Genomic DNA, 19,238 nt, shown 5'->3' with positions numbered 1-19,238 from the left:
TAATTAATTAAAATAGCCTCTGACATTTGTTTTTATGTTTTTACTTATCTAATTTAATTACGTACATAATTATTTTATAAATAGGGATAAAAGGCATGATTAGTGTTTTGAAAACTTATTCTCCAGTGTCATCTAACTGAAAGTATCTTACAACAAAATTAATTTGAGGTTAGACCAAAAACAAATAGAGTGACTGTTTGAGAGTGACATACCCCTGCTTGTCATTCTTGATCTATAAAATATAGTTTATAAATAAATAGGTGGAAGCCTCAACTCTCAAGCCATAATAAATATGAAAAGAGGTGTTAGTTAATTCAGTTAAGAATACTCTAACGTTCATAAATAACAGTATATAGCATTTAACATGGATCTGCAATCGTCTCACCTAGCAGCTGCCCTAATGTCCGGTTCGACTTATAACAATACTTCTATTGAAACTGAGGCTGCAACGAGTAATCCCATTGACGACAATAAAACCGAAAAATCTAGTGAACCCCCTAAAGAAACCGCTGAGGATGACAAAGAAGATGTGGCCAGTGGAGAAGAATTCACTGATGAGGTTTTTATTGTACCCTTTCATTTAATTCTTTTGACATCTGAACAAATACAAACTTTTAAAACAGAAAAGAAAAAACAAAGTGATAAACAGTTATTAGTATATAATTATACAGTTTTCTTTTAATAAGTAGGTCTGTCTACAGTCATTTTAACCTATAAATATCATAAGTGAAACTATATTTGCTTATGTGATGAATAAGGGACTAACTACATTTGTTTAGGTCTATTCACATTTTGCTGAACAATTTTGGTTACACTTATACAGTTTTGCTCCAATCTGCCGCATACAGTGCTGGATGACTTAAGAAGCAATTACATGCCTACAGTAAACTAATTTCATTTAGTTCAGTTTGGAGAGCTCCATGTTCAATGTTTTTATTGTTACTCTTCTTTTAGAAGAAAAACTAGAATGTAATAAATTAAAACACAAATTACAGTAGGTCAGCCCTCTTTGTAGAAACAGAAATTTGGTTGAAGACATTAATACTCTAATTAAATCAAATGTATCCGCCTCTGCAAATTACAACTTCACTTGCAGGACTATCTGCATACATTGCTGAACGTGCAGGAACAGCACTATATGTGGCAGTACAGTGCTGAACATTGGCATTAGTATGCACATGATAAAAACACACTTGTCATTTTATGCCTGTTTGTCGCGGAAAGCTGAACGCATGCATATGTGCCTCCATACAAAACCAGTGATTTTTATGGACAAATTTGAATTGAGCTGTATAAGTGTAATTAGTTACTAAAACATTTTATTTTATTTTATAAAGAAGCTCAGTTAATATTTAAATTATTGATGTATATGCTGCAGGATTCTGAGGCGCATACTGGAAACAAATCTATGCCAGGAAGAGGAGTCACTTTGCAGATGCTTTTGGAAGACAAAATGCTAGAACCTGGCATAGCTGCAATGACTATTGAATATCTAGTAAGTTAAAATGATGATTGTTTATTACATGAAACAAAATGTTATGTGATATTATAGAAATCAATGTTAATTTATAATACAATAATTTATAATAAATGTGCTATCCCATAGTAAAAGACTTTTTAAATTGAAACCACCAGGTAGTTCCTGAGATTATTGTGTTCAAACAAACAAACTCTTCATCTTTATTTAATTGTATAGATTACTCGTGAATATGACCTTTAAGTATGATCAGATTTCCTGTCATAGTAAAAAACCTGGCTTATGAAGTCAAAAATACCTAGATGATAAAATTCCCATAAAGAATATAAGGTCATGTACATATAAATTTGTGTATGAGAATCAAACACTGAATACCCTTCATAAACTGGTCCCACAACAAACTTCACATATTGTGGAATAAATTCATGTCCTAATTGTCATGGTAAGTTAAAATAGAGATAATAATTATATTCCCACTATTATGAACTGTTTCACAGGGTCAAAAATTTGTGGGAGACTTACAGCCAGATGGTAAAATAAAATCTCATGAGACAGAAACAATATTCTGCTCGCCCTCAGCATGGGCGATACATTGTAAACGCATAATAAACCCAGATAAACGATCAGGCTGTGGATGGGCATCCGTCAAGTATCGGGGAAAAAAACTTGACACAATAAAAGCTACTTATCTTCGCAAAAAACAACTTCAGAGAGAAAACATGCACAGTGATGGTTGGTTATTAATTTTATTTATGGATTTGAGTTATAGTTGTATCCGTAACTTGGTAAATGGTGATTACATTGTATGGTATTTTGTTATTTTGCAGAAGAAACAGAGATGGAAGTAGAAAGTCCACCGGAGCCTCCACCACAGAGAATTGTCATGAAGCACAATACTGTGCCTAATAGAATGATGCAACAGTAAGTACACAATGATATTATGTATTCAAAAATTGGCTTGACATTACTACCCCGATCAGATTTATGTGTTTTTATGGTATAGTGATAGTAATAATACAAGTTTTTCAAGAAAAATCCTTAAAAAGTATTGTTACTACACTTTATAAATATATGTCATGCCTAATTTATTACAAAATCTATACTATTGACTTTTTAAATATTGTATGAGATAATAACAAAAGAATTCATAAATGTCAATAAGTTCACCAATGTTATACATGTAATTAATTTAATAATAAATAATTTATTAAATACATAAAATTTGTTGCGTTCACATCTGTAATCTGTTATTGTTTGATCTTTCCAGTGATGCAAATATGTTAATAGAAGCAGTGTCATTTTCATCTGCAGGAAAAATTCAACCATTCTTAGTGTCAGTGAGCTCAAATGCAAACCTTGTGCTTGATATACACTGTCATTTGAAAAAAGAGGAAGTTTATGGTTACCTTGCTGGCACTTGGGATTTGAACAATCACAGTATGTAATTAAATTATTATTATTTATCCATGAAATCCAAACTAACAACTAACATATAATATTATTTAAAGTTAAGTTTACACTAGCACTAGATTTTGCAGAAATATATATGCAAGAATTTCCAGATGCATAAAGCACACTGGCAGCAATATTTCAAGAGTTCTATATTATTATGATTAACAAGAATCGCTTATGAACAGAACCCTCTACAAGTGTAGTTGTTAATTTAATACCCTCTTTATATAATAATCTAACACTCATATTGCAATAACAGCTGTAGTTACAAGCCTATTTATGAAATTGAATTCATAAATACTCCAGATATTTTTTTTATTACATTTGGTAACAGGTGCATTGAAGGGTGTGATATGATTACATATTTGATTCAAAACAAAAATGTTGTTTTTCTTTTACAGATTTAATGATAACGCACACATTTCCATGTCTTGTTAGCAAGAATGATAACAGGCCCCGTGTATTAGTCGAGCTTGAAATTCAAATGGAGATTGAGAAACTTGGTTTAACACTTCTTGGGTGGTACCATTCTCACCCGACGAATCCTGCGATGCCAAGTCTCCGAGATTGCGACAATCAACTTGAATATCAAATAAAGTTGCGTGGACCATCTGAAATATTGTACATTCCTTGCATTGGTGTTATTTGTTGTATGTATATTCTTAAATTCCTTAGAAAATCAAATTAAATTGCTAAAAAATTGTTTAAAAAATTTTTACGTTATATTTTTCAGCACCATATAATCCAGAGAGTCCAGTGTTGGAGTCATCGCTGACATTTTTCTGGGTAATGCCGCCTCCAGAACAGAGGCCTACTGAGTATCCGCGACCTTTATTATTACAATACAATATGCTTCACGACAGTCATTTGTCAACTCATGCCATGGAACAAATTAAAAAGAGCATAAAGTATTATTCGACATTTTCGGACGACGCTTCTGTTAATTTCAAAGAAAATTTTAAACCAGACATATCATATTTAGATAAATTGAAATGCACACTGACAACAAAATTCCCAAGAGAACAGAGTGATGGTTTGTTATGGCATTTCATACGCGATGAACTAGGGTGTTCGTCGGAGAATGACGACAAAATGGATCTGGATGCATTATTAGCAGTCCCCCAACCTATCCCCGTGTCAAAACCGAGTCAGACTACATCTGTACCTAACTTCCCGTCGGTTAGTACATTGCAGCAAATGGTCAGTCGCCCAGCAGGTGTTCCGCCGATAAATGTGTCATCTGGTATTGGCTCGTGTTCGCCACATAAGTTTGAAACTCCCCCTTTAAATATACCGGTACTATCATCCTCAAAATCATCGTCGAAATCAGCAACACCGACCCTACCGTCATCATATCCCACGGGATTAGATATGTTGACTAGTATGGCTTTGGGACTAGGACCTGCTAACATGTCTCTCCCGTTAGGTCCTACCGGATTGGAAAGTTTAGCCGCAGCTAACAGCATGCTTACTGGTTTGTCACCAAGCATGACGCCTAGTTTGGCGGCGAGTTTGTCAGGCAGCAAACTGCCTGACCCGCCATCTTATGCAGCGTCTTTACAGAATTTAACAAACAGTATTGGCAGTTTTGATAAAACCTCAAACAGTACTGCTACCAGTACCACTTCTGCAACTCCTATTCCTGCAAGCATAGCTTCTAATCTTATGATGAGTTCTGCTGACATAGCGAACGCTCTATTCTCCGCAAGTAAATATTCCAGTGCAGGTATTTTGGGAATTCCTGACCCTATGTCCAAGTCTACCTTAGCCGCCAATAATATGTTTTTGTCGCCGTCGTTGATGAAAATGCAAGAGTCATTATTAAAGCCGTTGTCAAGCAGTAGTCCAATATCTTCGAAAGCTGGATTGGATCAGAACATGATGATGAAGTCTCCGCATGATTTATTGAAATCACCGCATGATTTGATTAAAAATAGTAAAGATTACTTACCGCCAGATTTTGGGAGTGTGGGCAAAGGAAAGCCTGAAAAACATGAGCATACAGATATGCCGAAACACACAGAAACTAGTTCTTCCAAAGTAGACACTTCTAAATCTGATATTGGCGAAATGAAAGCAACAGATTTTAGTCTACCGCCAAGAGTTGGAGGAGAATCATTTTTGAATCAAATGCTCGAGTTGACTAAAAAGGCAACATTGTCAGATTACATGTCGGAGTATGAACAGGCAATGAAACTCACAAAGACTGATGATTTAGTGAGCTCAGTACCGCCGTCTAGCCACTCATATTTGGGTACTTCAAGTATTGTGGACACAATAGCACAAGTTTCAATGGGTAACTTCTCTAAACACGAAGACACATCTGACTATGAAAAAGGACAAGATTATAGTACGAATAAATTAGCCGGTAATGATAATGAGAACTAATTGTAAGATAATAAATTAAAAGGAATATATAGAATATTCCAGACAAGGAATTCTCCATGTAATTTAAATCGTTCAGTCTTGAACCTTCAATCGAATAACTTATATTTCTTACTTACTTAAATATATGATAGATGATAATTTACAACTTAGTAGTAATACAAATCTCAATTATGCCTGAAAATGCCAAGTTTGGATTTTGACTGATTTTCGAATAGATGTAATGTAGGTATCTACTTTAGTTTTACATAGTTCATGTGGATTGGTGGCAATGGTATTTAATTTTTCAGTAGGATATCATATTATGGTTTAGTACTAATTATGAGCTACATTATTCCGGCATATTAGAAATTGTTACTAATATGTACTTATAATCTATATTCAAATAGTAATTATGCGTAACTAAATGTATTTCTCAAATTATTAAACAGTAGATAGGTACATGTAATGCAACTTCGTATTGTCCTGGGACCTAACAAACATTTGCGCATCACACAAATATGAATGGTATCGCGGGAATGGAACCTGCAATCCTTGCTGTCGAATGTGATTGTTTACTTTTTGTGCAAACACGACTGATGTCCTTTTATAATGCATTATCAATGTAATGACAGTATTCCTGTGTGTAAATTATTTATTTATCATTATTAAATTAGGATTGTATACTTAGTATTGTTTTCTTATTATTTTAAATGAGTTACCTTATCATGGGAATTATGGAGTTATTTCAACTTATCATTATTCGCCTGGGAAGTACCTAGTAGTAGCTGATAGTGTGAAATGCATCATTATTGATATATTATTTCGTAGAAAAGCGAAAGTTATCAAACATGGGGTTATATTATTTACCAGTACCTAATCTATACGGGCAAAGCTATATAGGTACCATTGCAATGTCTATTTATGTCGCAAAGCAGCAGTGTATAGTCGCTATTGTGTTCCGGTTTGAAGAACATTATAGCCAGTGTAACTACTGGACATAATAAGACTTAACATCTTATGTCTCAAGATGACGAGCGCAATGGAATACCAAACAATACTTTGTAAATTAAGATATTGGATGGTGTATCTACTGTTTATGGGCGGTCGTATCGATTACCATTAGGCGAACGTCAAGCTGGTCCCGCAATTCAAAGTAATCAAAATCTATATATTTGCATATTAAATTGTGCTGCCAGTGGCGTAGTTGTGTTATGGCACGATTGCAGTTCTGAGGTCGCGGATTCGATCGCCGGGTTGGGTAAAGTGATATATTGTTTTAAACTCAGTATCGGCTCGGATTCTGGAATCGGTGCCCGACATGGCGATAGGTTCGCCCCTTGACATATCATGGGATGGAATATACTCATCAGAAAGTGGGTGCACCAGTTGCGCCTCTGTCTACCCCGTTCGGGGATAAAAGGCGCGACTGTATAATATGTGTGTGTGTGTAATTTTTTTACACACACATAGTTTATCACTGATGCATCAGCAATTGTAATAATTAATAGCGTGTACCCATGAAAACATCTCTTAAAAAGGATTTTATCAAAACTCGTAAATAGACTGATAGGTATATACAGGACCAGCACTGACGAAGGGTGACATTTTCCGAATGGGAATCCGACCAACATATAGGTACTACTAATAAGCATAAATGCGATCTACAATTCGTTCCAATAAAAATTATATTTTACATAAGTTACGAAAGGGAAGCCGGCAAGAATCGGTTTATATGGAACTTTTGCCACTGATTCCCATTGACCAGTATATGACATAGATGCGTGCAAAGCTGATAAATGGCCTATAATTATAATTTTGTTATACATTCAGCTATGGAATTAAATTTTACAACAAATGAACGTTTATTAGTAGGTATTTATTTACATGAAAAACATAACTAAAAATCAAGGATGTGATTGTGCTAGATAATGAAAAAGAATACTCAAATCGCAGTTTTGTTTAGAGTGATCGGCGATTGATAAACAATTTAATCAACACGATATGATAATGACCGTCGATTGATATTAGGGATTACGCTTTGAGCAGCCACTTTGTGAACACTAGCCTATTAACTCCGTCACTGCTTCGGCGATAACACTTCTGTATATCTGTTATTGTTTGTTAATTTTTGGCGCAAGGATATATTTAATATGTGCTAAGTTTGTGGCTAATTTATATTATGTTTCTACATTAAAGGTATGTATTAGTGATTTTTTGTAACTTATTTAATTACAAACATTATAACATATTTTATTACAAAAGGGTTTTGTATCGTATTTGCGTCTATATGTAGCGCCTGTTTCACGATGCCTCTTGAGGTATACTCGAAATGGGTACCCGTCGATATTGTTTGCTTTAATAGGCAACGCATAGTGAAAACTTTGTACTTTAACGTTTTCAAAAGCATGAATAATTAAAAAAATATTAGAATAATGTGAAAAGGTGTACAGTGTGATAAATATGGAGTATACAATATTCTTGTTCCAGTTATAAGATAAGGCACAATGGCCGCCACTACACCAGGTTTTAAGAAGTTAGCAGACGATTCTGAGGATTCAGATACAGAATACACCCCGCTGTATGATGACGGTGATGAAATAGAGTAAGTGGTTTTGTCTTTTACAAATCCTGAACAGCTACACAATCCCTACTGGTTACCAAAAATCCTAGATGGTTTGATTTTTAACAAAGGTGACAATGTTGCTGGGCGCAGGATTAGTGCAACTTTGTTCTTAAAGTTCTAGATTCCACTTTCGTGTGTGAGTTGCACCATCGATTTGGAAACTTTAAGTTTAACCAGTACATACCTGAGGCTATGAAATGTGTACTGATTAGAGATGAAGCAGATATCCGGTATCCGGCCTATCCGGCGGCCTACACACTATACGGCATATTCTAGCGGATATCTAGGGTACCCGGCCGACCGAATATTAAACTATTTATCTTTAGGTAATGTTTTTTTTTATTTAGTTATTAATAAGTATAATGCGTCACAAGTCGTCTTCGAGTAGCAATCATTCTTGTCACTTTAGCCTGGACTTTGAGCGACTACCTTATAGCTCTTTGAAACGTATGTATAAAACATCTAGCAGAATCCTACTTAGCCAAACGAACACTCTTCACCACGTTAGCACCACTATCATGAATGAGTAAGTGTATGTTAAGTGCTTAGATATGCCGAATATCCGGCAATACGGCTTTAAGGTTGGCCGGATATCCGATATCCGGCTAAACTGCTACCGTTGCATCTTTAATACTGATACAAAAGAGAGCTCATTCATTCAGTTGTATAAAAGGTACGTATATTCATATGTACCTGTTTAATTTTTATACAACTGAATGACAAGGACAGCAGCGACCGCTCTAAATAACAACCCCCATTTAGGTTTTTAAATTACAAAGTGGTACGTGGCATCTTTTTATAAATGTAGCCGCTGTTACTAGCAAAGTGTAATGTTTGTAGTTCAAAACATTTTTATTTATATCTAGACGGACGTACCTACCTACATAAGTTTTTGCACCATTGTATTAGGCACAGGACATGATTAATTGAAGAATGTAAAAGATTTTGAACTGTACTGATTTATATTAGTAATAATTGGTTATTGCAGTGCTACAACGCGATCTCTTTGGTTTTATCAGTAATTTTACATAACAGTTTCTATACACGAAAACTTCCCTTAACTTAAGCCGCGCTTTCACTGTGGAAGTGCTTGCTTGCAGCTATCATGTCACACTTGCATGTCCATATAATACTACCTTCATTAGAATTACAGCTTGCATGCATGTTTACATTTCTACTATTCTAGTTGCATACCAGTCCAAGCGTGCATACAGGCTACTTATGGAATGGAAATGCGGCCTCATCTGTACAATTTTATGTTAATATCTTAGATGTGTTTAAGAGCATATGTCTGTGAGCAATGGCGTATATGACTGAAATAGGTACCTTTATCTTACTTACCGGTTTACTTTTGAATAATTAATAAATAAAAAAACATGCATACATAGGCACGCCTTTATTATTAAAGATAATGCAGGTAGCCATTTCCCTCTGTACGCATCACAATGTCTGATCAAATATTGATAAAATTTAATCAATAGGAATACCTATGTTTAATTTCCTGTATCATTGTTTTGTAAAATGTGAAGGTTAAATTAGAATATCTATGTATAGTACATACTTGCATACCTTTTTAGATTGGAAAGTCGTCGTGACGTCATTGGTATTGCAACAGTTTGCAAATATGTGGTTGACTCAGTGTGGGTGTCATTAGTAGATAACGGTCACTTTTAGATAGCGGTATTGTTTAATTAATTTAATCCAAAACCCTTGTAGATAATAAAGTATAAATACTAATATTCCGATGGACTCTTGAACCTATAGAATATTAAAAATCAAGCTCTAAAAGTAAAGGCAATGAAGAACCATGAAGAACACATGATACGGCCATTTTGTTAACTTATTTTTAAACTTATAATCAAGTACCTATCCCAAAACTAAAAAATAACGAACATCAAATCTCTGGAAATTGAACCTGGAATCTTCTGGGTTTCCAATATTTATATTTCTACTAGACTAGACTTAGTCACTTATAGATTTTTATTTGTAATTATTTTTATTATTTATTTGTAGTCAAAGAACTGCACAAGAAACAAAAGGATGGAATCTATTTCGAGAGATTCCGGTGAAAAAGGAGAGTGGATCTATGGCCACAAAAAATTGGATAGAAACAAGCGTAAAAATCTTAAAAGTGCTTGCCTACATATTGGTTTTTTGTGCAGTACTGGGTTCCGCAGTCATAGCTAAAGGAACTCTTCTATTTATTACGTCACAACTGAAGAAAGACAGACAAATTACTCACTGCAATAGACGACTTGGTAAGTTATAATAAGTATTTACAGCTAAATAGTTAGGACCTGTTGCATACAATTGTACCGGATCAGTATTAGCTGCCAACGTAGTTTATCGAATTGCTGTTTTTTCAGTTAGGTAGAACTCGACAATATTGGTCCAACCTTTTAAACAATATATGTTTGCATTTTTATTTAAAGTGTTTGTTAGATGGATTCTATGATGGAACGTATAACATATATTTACCTCACGGTAATAATTTCCTCTTTTGTGGACTTCAGCTTTAGACCAACAGTTCATAACGGTACACAGTTTAGAAGAAAGAATAACATGGCTATGGGCAGCACTTATTGTATTCGGTGTGCCGGAGTTAGGGGTGTTTTTGAGATCCGTCAGGATATGCTTCTTCAAAACTGCCAAGAAACCAACCAAAACACAGTTTATTATTGTAAGTATTGTGAACGTATACTACTCTAAACACGAGGGACTCGGTACTTTATTGCTGCTCTATTTTGATTTAAGTTTCAGCATTTTTAGTAACAATCAGTCAAGATATAGCCTTTTTCTCACTCTGCTTAAAAACCATTAAGTCATAATAGACTTTTGATAAAATCTGCAATTTACTCTAATGTTTATCATTGACAATATTATTCCAGGCTTTCATAACAGAGACACTACAAGCAATAGGAATAGCAGCACTTGTATTAATAATTCTACCAGAATTAGACGCTGTGAAAGGAGCCATGTTGATGAACGCCATGTGCGCTATCCCTGCATTGCTAAACATTTTCACGAGAGACCGAATGGATTCTAAGTTTTCTATAAAATTGATATTGGATGTATTGGCGATATCGGCACAAGCCACGGCGTTTGTTGTTTGGCCTCTTATGGAAAGAACGCCAGTTCTATGGACCATACCAGTTGCATGTGTGTTAGTGTCTCTAGGCTTCTGGGAGAATTTTGTTGACACCTACAATAAAAGTTATGGTGAGATCATTTGTATCAAGTAGTAATAATTTTGATATTGATGAATAAACCATAATGTAGAGTCTGTTTTTAAACCAAATTTTGGGCTTAGAGATGATTTAAGAATATGTCATTAGATGTGGCGATATATATATTTTGGAACAAATTTTACTTCTTGATCTAGTTTTATAATTGGCTTTTTGGTTTCGTTTTAGTTTTTACGGTGCTGCAGGAACTACGCGACAACCTCAAGAGGACTCGGTACTACACTCAGCGGGTGCTATCTGTTTGGAAGATTATAGTGTTTATGGCATGCATTTTAATATCGCTGCATATGCAAAATGACAATCCGTTTACCTTTTTCACTCACGCCAGCAAAGCCTTTGGAGAGAGACAGTATGTCGTTAACGAGGTGTTCGCTTTCAATGTAATTCTTTTGAATAATGGCCTATTAAGATGCGTACCTACTATATTTGTGTAAATTACGTCTAGACGCCGAAGTATGTTTTTAAATATTAATTGGTTTAAATAACACATCTGTATTTTTCGGAACGGCGAAATCTGTGAGCCTTGAATAATCACTTCATAATGAAATACAAGATAGCTTATCTGATAGCATTCCAGTGCAAAATAGCAGAAAGAGAACTGGTAAAACGATGTCATTAGCATAATATATACTGATAGGACTTACAATTATCTTCTTCCACAGGTTCTAATAGTAGTCCGAGATGACGAAACCATAGGCTATGACGTCACCGGAGGTATATTCGAATTGGACGCGATATGGACCTCAGCATTGTGGGTCGCATTAATTCAAGTGGGAGCAGCCTACTTCTGTTTCGGAAGTGCCAAGTTTGCTTGCAAAATTCTTATACAAAATTTTAGTTTCACTTTAGCATTGACTCTCGTCGGGCCCGTGGCAATCAACCTCCTTATTGCTTTCTGCGGAATGAGAAATGCAGACCCTTGCGCTTTCCATAAAACTATACCTGACAATTTGTTTTACGAGATACCACCTGGTAAGCACTATTAGCTATAGCATATAATCTTTTGTGAACCTTAATGATTTTGAATAGGTTTATAAGGCTTGTTTTATAAGTTATTAGACCTCCTTGGCTAAAGCATTGCACGCTAACAATCTGTAAAATTTAAACTATCCTTGCATACATTAAATAGCATACAAAAACGTGGCGCGGACTTTATAGGTATCATATTGGTTTGAAGACAGGAAAACAATTTTAATACTCAGTTGTCCATCAAGCCTTTTAATATACAGTGTGTTCCGATTTTACAACGGTAGCGAGGTATATTTTTAGGTTTACTTAGTTATTGCGTAAATTTTGTTAAAATCGGAAATTGTCTCATAATCCATACTATGATAATGTTATCATAGTGGGTGCTGGAAAGTACTGACATAGATTTTTACAATTCATTTAAATATTGTAAAATTGTTTGATAATGGTTATATGCTGATAAAAAAGATATTAATATTTTAAATCCTTATAAGATTTACTAAACTATTTGTTATTATTTTATCAGAATATTATCCGATAATTATTTTGATTTATTGATTCAATTACAATCTTGCTTATAAGGGGTTAGATTTTTATTTGAAGTTTAATCTTCATTAGTTAATTTTTGACTGTCATAGTATTAGAGACAAACAATTAATAAATTTATATACATACAATGAAATCGTAAATTCTCCGTATTTATTCATTAAATCTTTATTGAAAAATAAATGAAGGAGACGCAAAGTATAAGACGTCATAATTAATTAAAGTTAAGACCGGATGAGACATACTAAAGAATTTGTTTTATCAGAATTTAAAGATAAATTATTTTGATTTATTGATAGCATTGTAATTTCTGCGAACTCTGTCTGAAATAAACACTGATGTCACATTATTGTTATATGCTTCATAACAAAGTACTTAATATTTATTTTTGGGTTCTTCTAGGATTGTATGTAAATACATAAGGTCAGTCGGGGTAAGTGCGCCATAAAATTATCATAGCTGGATTCAATGCAAAATAATTTCTTTTTGTGCTGACTTAAGAATGTAATTTTATTAATTTAAGAATATTTGGTATTTTGTGATAACGACCTATAGTTATTCAAGGAAATCAGACAATAATTTAATAATATTTTGCTCAAAGTAAAAAGATGGTAGTAGGCGCACTTGCCTCCGGAAATGGGGTAAGTGCGCCTGTGTAAAAAAACGTCAATATGAAACATTATAAAGAAAACACTCATTTTAGTCCAGAGAAAAATAAGTTTTACCCGCATTGCTCTTGGATAATTTTTATAACTCAATATTATAACAAACTATGGCTGTCAAATCAAATTCGGGGCAAGTGCGCCATATATTTGTAAATCAGGGCTTCAAAACATTTTACCCATTTTTTGCTATATTTTGGTATTAATATTAGAGTTTTATGTGCGGATATGTTGTTATAAAGAAATGGTAGCTTTAATACGAAATCCATTTTATTTCTAAAAACTAAAAAAACATACAATTATGTAGGAATTAACATTTTTGAATGCGTTATAACCCAAAAACTTAGGATTTAAGCCTTATAACATTTCTCATTTCTTCTTTTGTAAAAACGAACCATTTAAAACAAACAAATATCTGACGAATCAACTAATACACCTTTTTATTTAAGTCGGCTCAAAACAAAATACCTTGAGTACAAAAATGATGCTGTTACATTTTAATAATAATAAGTCATATTAGTAAAACTTATTCTCAAAAAGGTTGGTAATATATGGTTTAGGGGTAAGTGCGCCATACGACTATTAACTGTGGCGCACTTGCCCTACTGACAATTTTGAGGTGGATTTTTCGCATTGCTAAAAAAACCATTTTTATAGTATATATAGATAAAATTTGGGCAGGAAGTTAAAATAAAAAGTTTAAACTATGTACTCACCTTACTGGTTTACAGAAATATGTTAAATATCTTGAAATATTTGATGTTATCTTTCACGGGGTCATCTCTGTTTACAGGTCTAAATGACACTTAAAATAAAATGGCGAATAAATCGTATTAAAATGAACAGAGCCATTTGTGTTTTTTAGTGGAACTGCATTTCAGTTAGTAGCATAGATATAAGATTGCGGTAATTGTATAACATCAATAGTTTTAGATTTTTTAGGGCAGGTGCACTTACCCCGTCGGCGCACTTGCCCCACCTGACCTTACTAATTTTATGAATTATATAAGAAATAAATATTTTATCTGAATATGGTATGTTCACGAATAATAACAAAAAAACCTTCAAATTAAACACCTTTTTTAAATTCTATTTATGACGATTCGACAAAAATTTACTTATACGCATATTTCCAGTGTACTTCTTGCGGGAGTACGTGGGCCACGAGATGGCGTGGGTGTGGTTACTGTGGCTCATATCTCAAGCGTGGATCGTGTTTCACACGTGGCAGCCGCGATGCGAGCGCCTCTCCGCAACTGACAAACTGTTTGCCAAACCGTGGTACATCGGACCGCTAATCGACCAATCGTTGCTGTTAAACAGGACTAAGGATTTGGATAATGATTGCCAGGTTGAGGTGAGTTTTGAGGTTTATAAAACTGAATGTCGAGATGAATAAGCCGCTCGCCTAATGATAAGCGACACGTCTACCCATAAACAATAGCAATACCCTATTTTGCATCACAACGCTGCGTATTATTGCACTGCGGTCGTCACGGTGAGGCGATACATCACACAATACCCATTAATTACACTATGGTGGCGTGGCATTATCTACAATATGGTGCGAAGTTAGAAAGCTTTAATGTTGTTCTCGCAAGTAAATATAACGCATTGAGTTATAGAAAAAGGGATCGGCAAGTCAGTGATAAAAACTCACTTAACTTTATCCAGATGATCAAAACTAATCAATTATCTCTTCCTAAAGCTATTCTATAAATCTTTCATGACCAAATTTTTAATACTACATAATACCTAATATGGATAATAGCAGTAAAATATCCACTGCTATGGACTGTTTCCGTGAATGAATCCAGAAAATTGGATCAAAATGTTATAATTATTCTCTTTTAGGATTTGAAGGGTCTTGGCGACGATTCGTCGGTTGGAAGCGATCTTGCCATCGTAAAAGATATCAAACCATCCGATTCGATAACCAGGTAATTACTCATTTCAAACTTAATAACATTATTTGTCTCACGACTTAAATACCGCAAGTATATTGAAATAAGCAAAATTAAATAAAAATTACAAACTTATTTAAAAAAATCATAATAGAAAATTTTGATGAATGATCATTTCATTTTCAAATAGATTATTTATTTATAATTATTAATTTTATTATATTCAGAAAAAATGATGTTACTTTTCACTGTTTATATTTTACGAATTGCAGAATACAAGTGTGTGCGACAATGTGGCACGAGACCAATGAGGAGATGATCGAGTTCTTGAAGTCTATCTTCCGCCTCGACGAGGACCAGAGCGCGCCGCGTCGCGCAGAAGTACCTCGGCATCGTCGACCCCGACTACTACGAACTCGAGTGTAAGCGACACACAACCCTCACGCCTCTCATGCACTCCTTAGTCCTCACCAAGCTTGCGCCAGCATGTCGCGAGGCTTTGGGTTCAGTTCTCAAATTGGGCAATCTGAATCTTAGATACTCAAGTTGCTCGAGATTAGAATTTGTGAGGCCATAAACTTGCACCCTATTGTATCACAAAAAAGTTTGGGTGCATTAGTTACGTCACTGTCGTTATCGTTTGCATTTGTAATTCGGAAATCTGATAAAATGTTTATAAAGGATTACTTACATTCATAAAATATCAAGTATTTTTAGCCTCAATTTTTTTCTTTTCTTAGCTCTACATCGTAAAATATAAATTTAATGATGTGCGCCTGATAATCGAGATGGGCATAGCGATAGTAACTACATATAAATTATTATCGTCTGATTAATTGTGTACAATGCACACTGATTAAAATCAATTTCAATTGATTGTGCACTTTTCTACATTATTGCTGCTCAGTAAGCCACCTTGAAGTTAGTCATGACATCCACCTCCCGTATCAGTTGATATCAGCTAGCCCCGAGAAATATGTAATATATCAATGTCCCCCGCAGAATTCCCCGTTATCCATGCCCAATACTTAAACCATCTGGCTATCGAACTTCGGAAAACATTCGCCACTTGTCCGATTCGTCACAAAATATAATGACATAGCGACTGCTTCGGAATACATAGATAGCCTTAGTCATACCATGTTTATATTCGACAGTCTATTGCTGGGTCATTTTAAAGTAACCATGCAAATTGATATTAACAAAAAAACAAATATTCAACTTAAAATTTACTAATATTATGATTTTGTATCTCTGACTGTTTGTATATTGAGACACAAATTATTATCATAAATTCAATGTGAAAGATGTACCTTATTGCTAAAAATTCACTTTTCTTATTGTAGTAATTTATAAAAATTACAGTGGCCCCTTTAAAACTTTTTTAATTATATTTCGGGTAACTTGCTGAACATATAAATACTGATTTAAAATGTTTTTACTTCAGGTCATATTTTCATGGATGACGCTTTTGAAATATCCGATCACAGTGCCGAAGACTCGCAGGTGAATCGCTTCGTGAAGTGCCTAGTGGATGCGGTGGACGAAGCGGCTTCCGAAGTGCATCTAACTAACGTGAGGTTAAGGCCCCCCAAGAAATACCCCACCCCGTACGGCGGAAAACTAATTTGGACCATGCCAGGGAAAAATAAGTTGATTTGTCATTTAAAAGATAAATCCAAGATTCGGCACAGAAAGAGATGGTCGCAGGTAAATATTTAATTATGATTTTGATAAATATTCAATTACAATTGATTAGATATAATTCTTGTTGCATCTTGAGGGGTGAGGTTTTTAGCTCTTCAGAAACCATAACACGTGATATTCTTTGATACAAACAAAATTACGCGGTCCATAAAACGTCATATGCTCGGCTGTTAGTTTAAGTCACCTGAGGACATAATGAGCTCATAAAAAATGGTAACCATATAAGTTTATTTAATCACTCAATAATTTACAAAAGCTAACATTATTATTTTGTAGTTAATATTATTGATTGAATAATATTGTTATTAAAGGTTATGTACATGTACTATTTCCTGGGGCATCGCTTGATGGATCTGCCAATATCCGTGGATCGTAAGGAAGTGATTGCCGAGAACACGTACCTATTAGCTTTGGATGGAGACATCGACTTCAAGCCGAGCGCTGTCACGTTGCTGGTCGATCTTATGAAGAAGGATAAGAACTTGGGCGCCGCTTGCGGTCGCATTCATCCTGTCGGCTCTGGTAAATAACTTTTCTCTGCCTGCCATAATCCCCGTTCAGTATGAGATTGATGCAACACATTTTTTTATTAACAAATAAATAAGAAAACTTAAAACCTCTTTATACTTCCATACTGTTAATTAATGTATTTGTCATTCTTTATTTATTACAAAAAAAAAATAACCACTTAATTTCGTTTTCGTATCGCAGGTTTCACGGCTTGGTACCAGAAGTTCGAATATGCTATTGGTCATTGGCTGCAAAAGGCGACTGAACACATGATCGGCTGCGTACTCTGTAGTCCGGGATGCTTCTCCCTCTTCAGGGGAAAGGCGCTCATGGACGATAACGTCATGAAGAAATATACACTCACTTCCAATGAGGCTCGACATTACGTGCAATACGATCAAGGTAATTATTTTTTTGTACTAGCTTATGCTCACAACTCAATCCTCGTGAGTGTTTCGTCAGAAAGCGAACCCGACGAAAACAAACAGTAAGAAATTTTAGACTAACGATTTTAACAAATGATCTGACTCATATGTCAATGTGACTCCAGACCCATAAATTATGTTGGATTCTGGAATGATGGCAATAATTATGGAACGATATAGACTTTCGTGTCGTGATTCTGAAGTCATATTATACTGTCGTGTTAAGCGAAAAGCGGTATGTCAGGGGAACCTTATTTTGAGGTAATCGAAGTTTTGTAAATATATATAGTTTTGTATGTAAAACTGAGGTAGAGAAACTCTTTTAAGGTTTTATTAACAAGTTCCAAACAAGATACCGTTATTTAGGTAAGTTCATTGGATGGGTATTTCTTTAAGCTATCTGACGACATAAAATCAATATTTAGTTTTTAAATATCGCTTTTGAGCTTAGCGGCAGTATCGGGGTGGACAGTGACACATGTGTCGTTGTGCGCAGGCGAGGACCGCTGGCTGTGCACGCTGCTGCTGCAGCGCGGGTACCGCGTGGAGTACTCGGCGGCGTCGGACGCCTACACGCACTGCCCGAGCGGTTCGACGAGTTCTTCAACCAGCGCCGCCGCTGGGTGCCCTCCACCATGGCCAACATATTCGATCTGCTCGCGGACTCCAAACGCACCGTGCAAGTCAACGACAACATTTCCACATTGTATATCGTCTATCAGGTCAGTCATATATACTGGATAATCTGAATCATATTTGGTTTAAATGTTTAAAAAAGGTAATATTAAGGCGTCGACATTGATCTGAATCATCGCTTTGTTTCCATTCATATGAATATTATACTTAATCGAATACCGTAAACGCACTCAAACGTTCGATCTTCCTAGGTTAATTCCATAGTTTTAGCTGTCGGTTTTAACTTGCTTATAAATAACGAATAACTGTAGTCACTAAATGATGGATTTCCTCTATCCTAGAAACAGACTGGCTAAGTATATATACCACCTCAGTTTGAAACTAATGTCTATATATTTTTTTAATTTAATTTGAAAAAAGGCTTATTGCCTAATATATCAAATAATATACAATATCAAACTTAACGACTATTGCCAATAACACGCCTCCATGTTTGAATATAAACAGAATGTGCACAAAAATTATTACTTGATGGTTATGTGGCATTCTAATGAGGTTATTACGCATTTAGTGTTTAATTTCTCAGTGACGTAGTTTGTAATTAAAATTCTCGATAATTTTATTTGATTATATAAAAAATACTTTTGGGTGAGTATATTCCATCACAGCAGTTTTTAAATGGATTTCGTTATTTACAGTGCATGCTTATGATGGGTAC

General features: G+C 34.8%; 2 protein-coding genes across 2 annotated transcripts; both read left to right on the top strand.

Annotated features, from left to right (window-relative positions):
- Window positions 1-202: 202 nt before the first annotated feature.
- LOC115445043 (MPN domain-containing protein CG4751) lies at window positions 203-5,984 on the top strand. The gene is made up of 7 exons (XM_037445848.1): window positions 203-559; window positions 1,379-1,495; window positions 1,975-2,209; window positions 2,305-2,398; window positions 2,745-2,914; window positions 3,331-3,579; window positions 3,663-5,984. The coding sequence occupies exons 1-7, from the start codon at window positions 365-367 to the stop codon at window positions 5,315-5,317; spliced, it is 2,715 nt and encodes a 904-aa protein (XP_037301745.1). The 5' UTR covers window positions 203-364; the 3' UTR covers window positions 5,318-5,984.
- Window positions 5,985-7,332: 1,348 nt separating this feature from the next.
- Window positions 7,333-19,233, top strand: LOC119191992 (chitin synthase chs-2-like; the record flags this gene model as incomplete). Its single annotated transcript, XM_037445847.1, is given in 17 exon segments — window positions 7,333-7,492; window positions 7,784-7,898; window positions 9,933-10,177; window positions 10,433-10,599; window positions 10,808-11,138; window positions 11,333-11,529; window positions 11,827-12,136; window positions 14,475-14,695; window positions 15,193-15,278; window positions 15,515-15,601; window positions 15,603-15,664; window positions 16,690-16,952; window positions 17,261-17,471; window positions 17,661-17,861; window positions 18,381-18,467; window positions 18,470-18,606; window positions 19,219-19,233. Coding segments are annotated over 16 exon segments (2,718 nt in total), but the record flags the coding sequence as incomplete, so codon positions are not given.
- Window positions 19,234-19,238: the final 5 nt, after the last annotated feature.

The sequence above is a fragment of the Manduca sexta genome, unplaced genomic scaffold, assembly GCF_014839805.1.
Source record: "Manduca sexta isolate Smith_Timp_Sample1 unplaced genomic scaffold, JHU_Msex_v1.0 HiC_scaffold_2203, whole genome shotgun sequence".
Classification (NCBI taxonomy): domain Eukaryota; kingdom Metazoa; phylum Arthropoda; class Insecta; order Lepidoptera; family Sphingidae; genus Manduca; species Manduca sexta.
This window is presented reverse-complemented; position numbering and strand designations above follow the sequence as displayed.

Bases quoted from the DNA above. Each gene is read 5' to 3' on its own strand.
- LOC115445043 (XM_037445848.1), top strand. From the start codon at position 365: ATGGATCTGCAATCGTCTCACCTAGCAGCTGCCCTAATGTCCGGTTCG. The intron at 560-1,378 runs GTTTTTATTGTA...TATATGCTGCAG, and splicing joins GAGAAGAATTCACTGATGAG to GATTCTGAGGCGCATACTGG. The intron at 1,496-1,974 runs GTAAGTTAAAAT...ACTGTTTCACAG, and splicing joins CAATGACTATTGAATATCTA to GGTCAAAAATTTGTGGGAGA.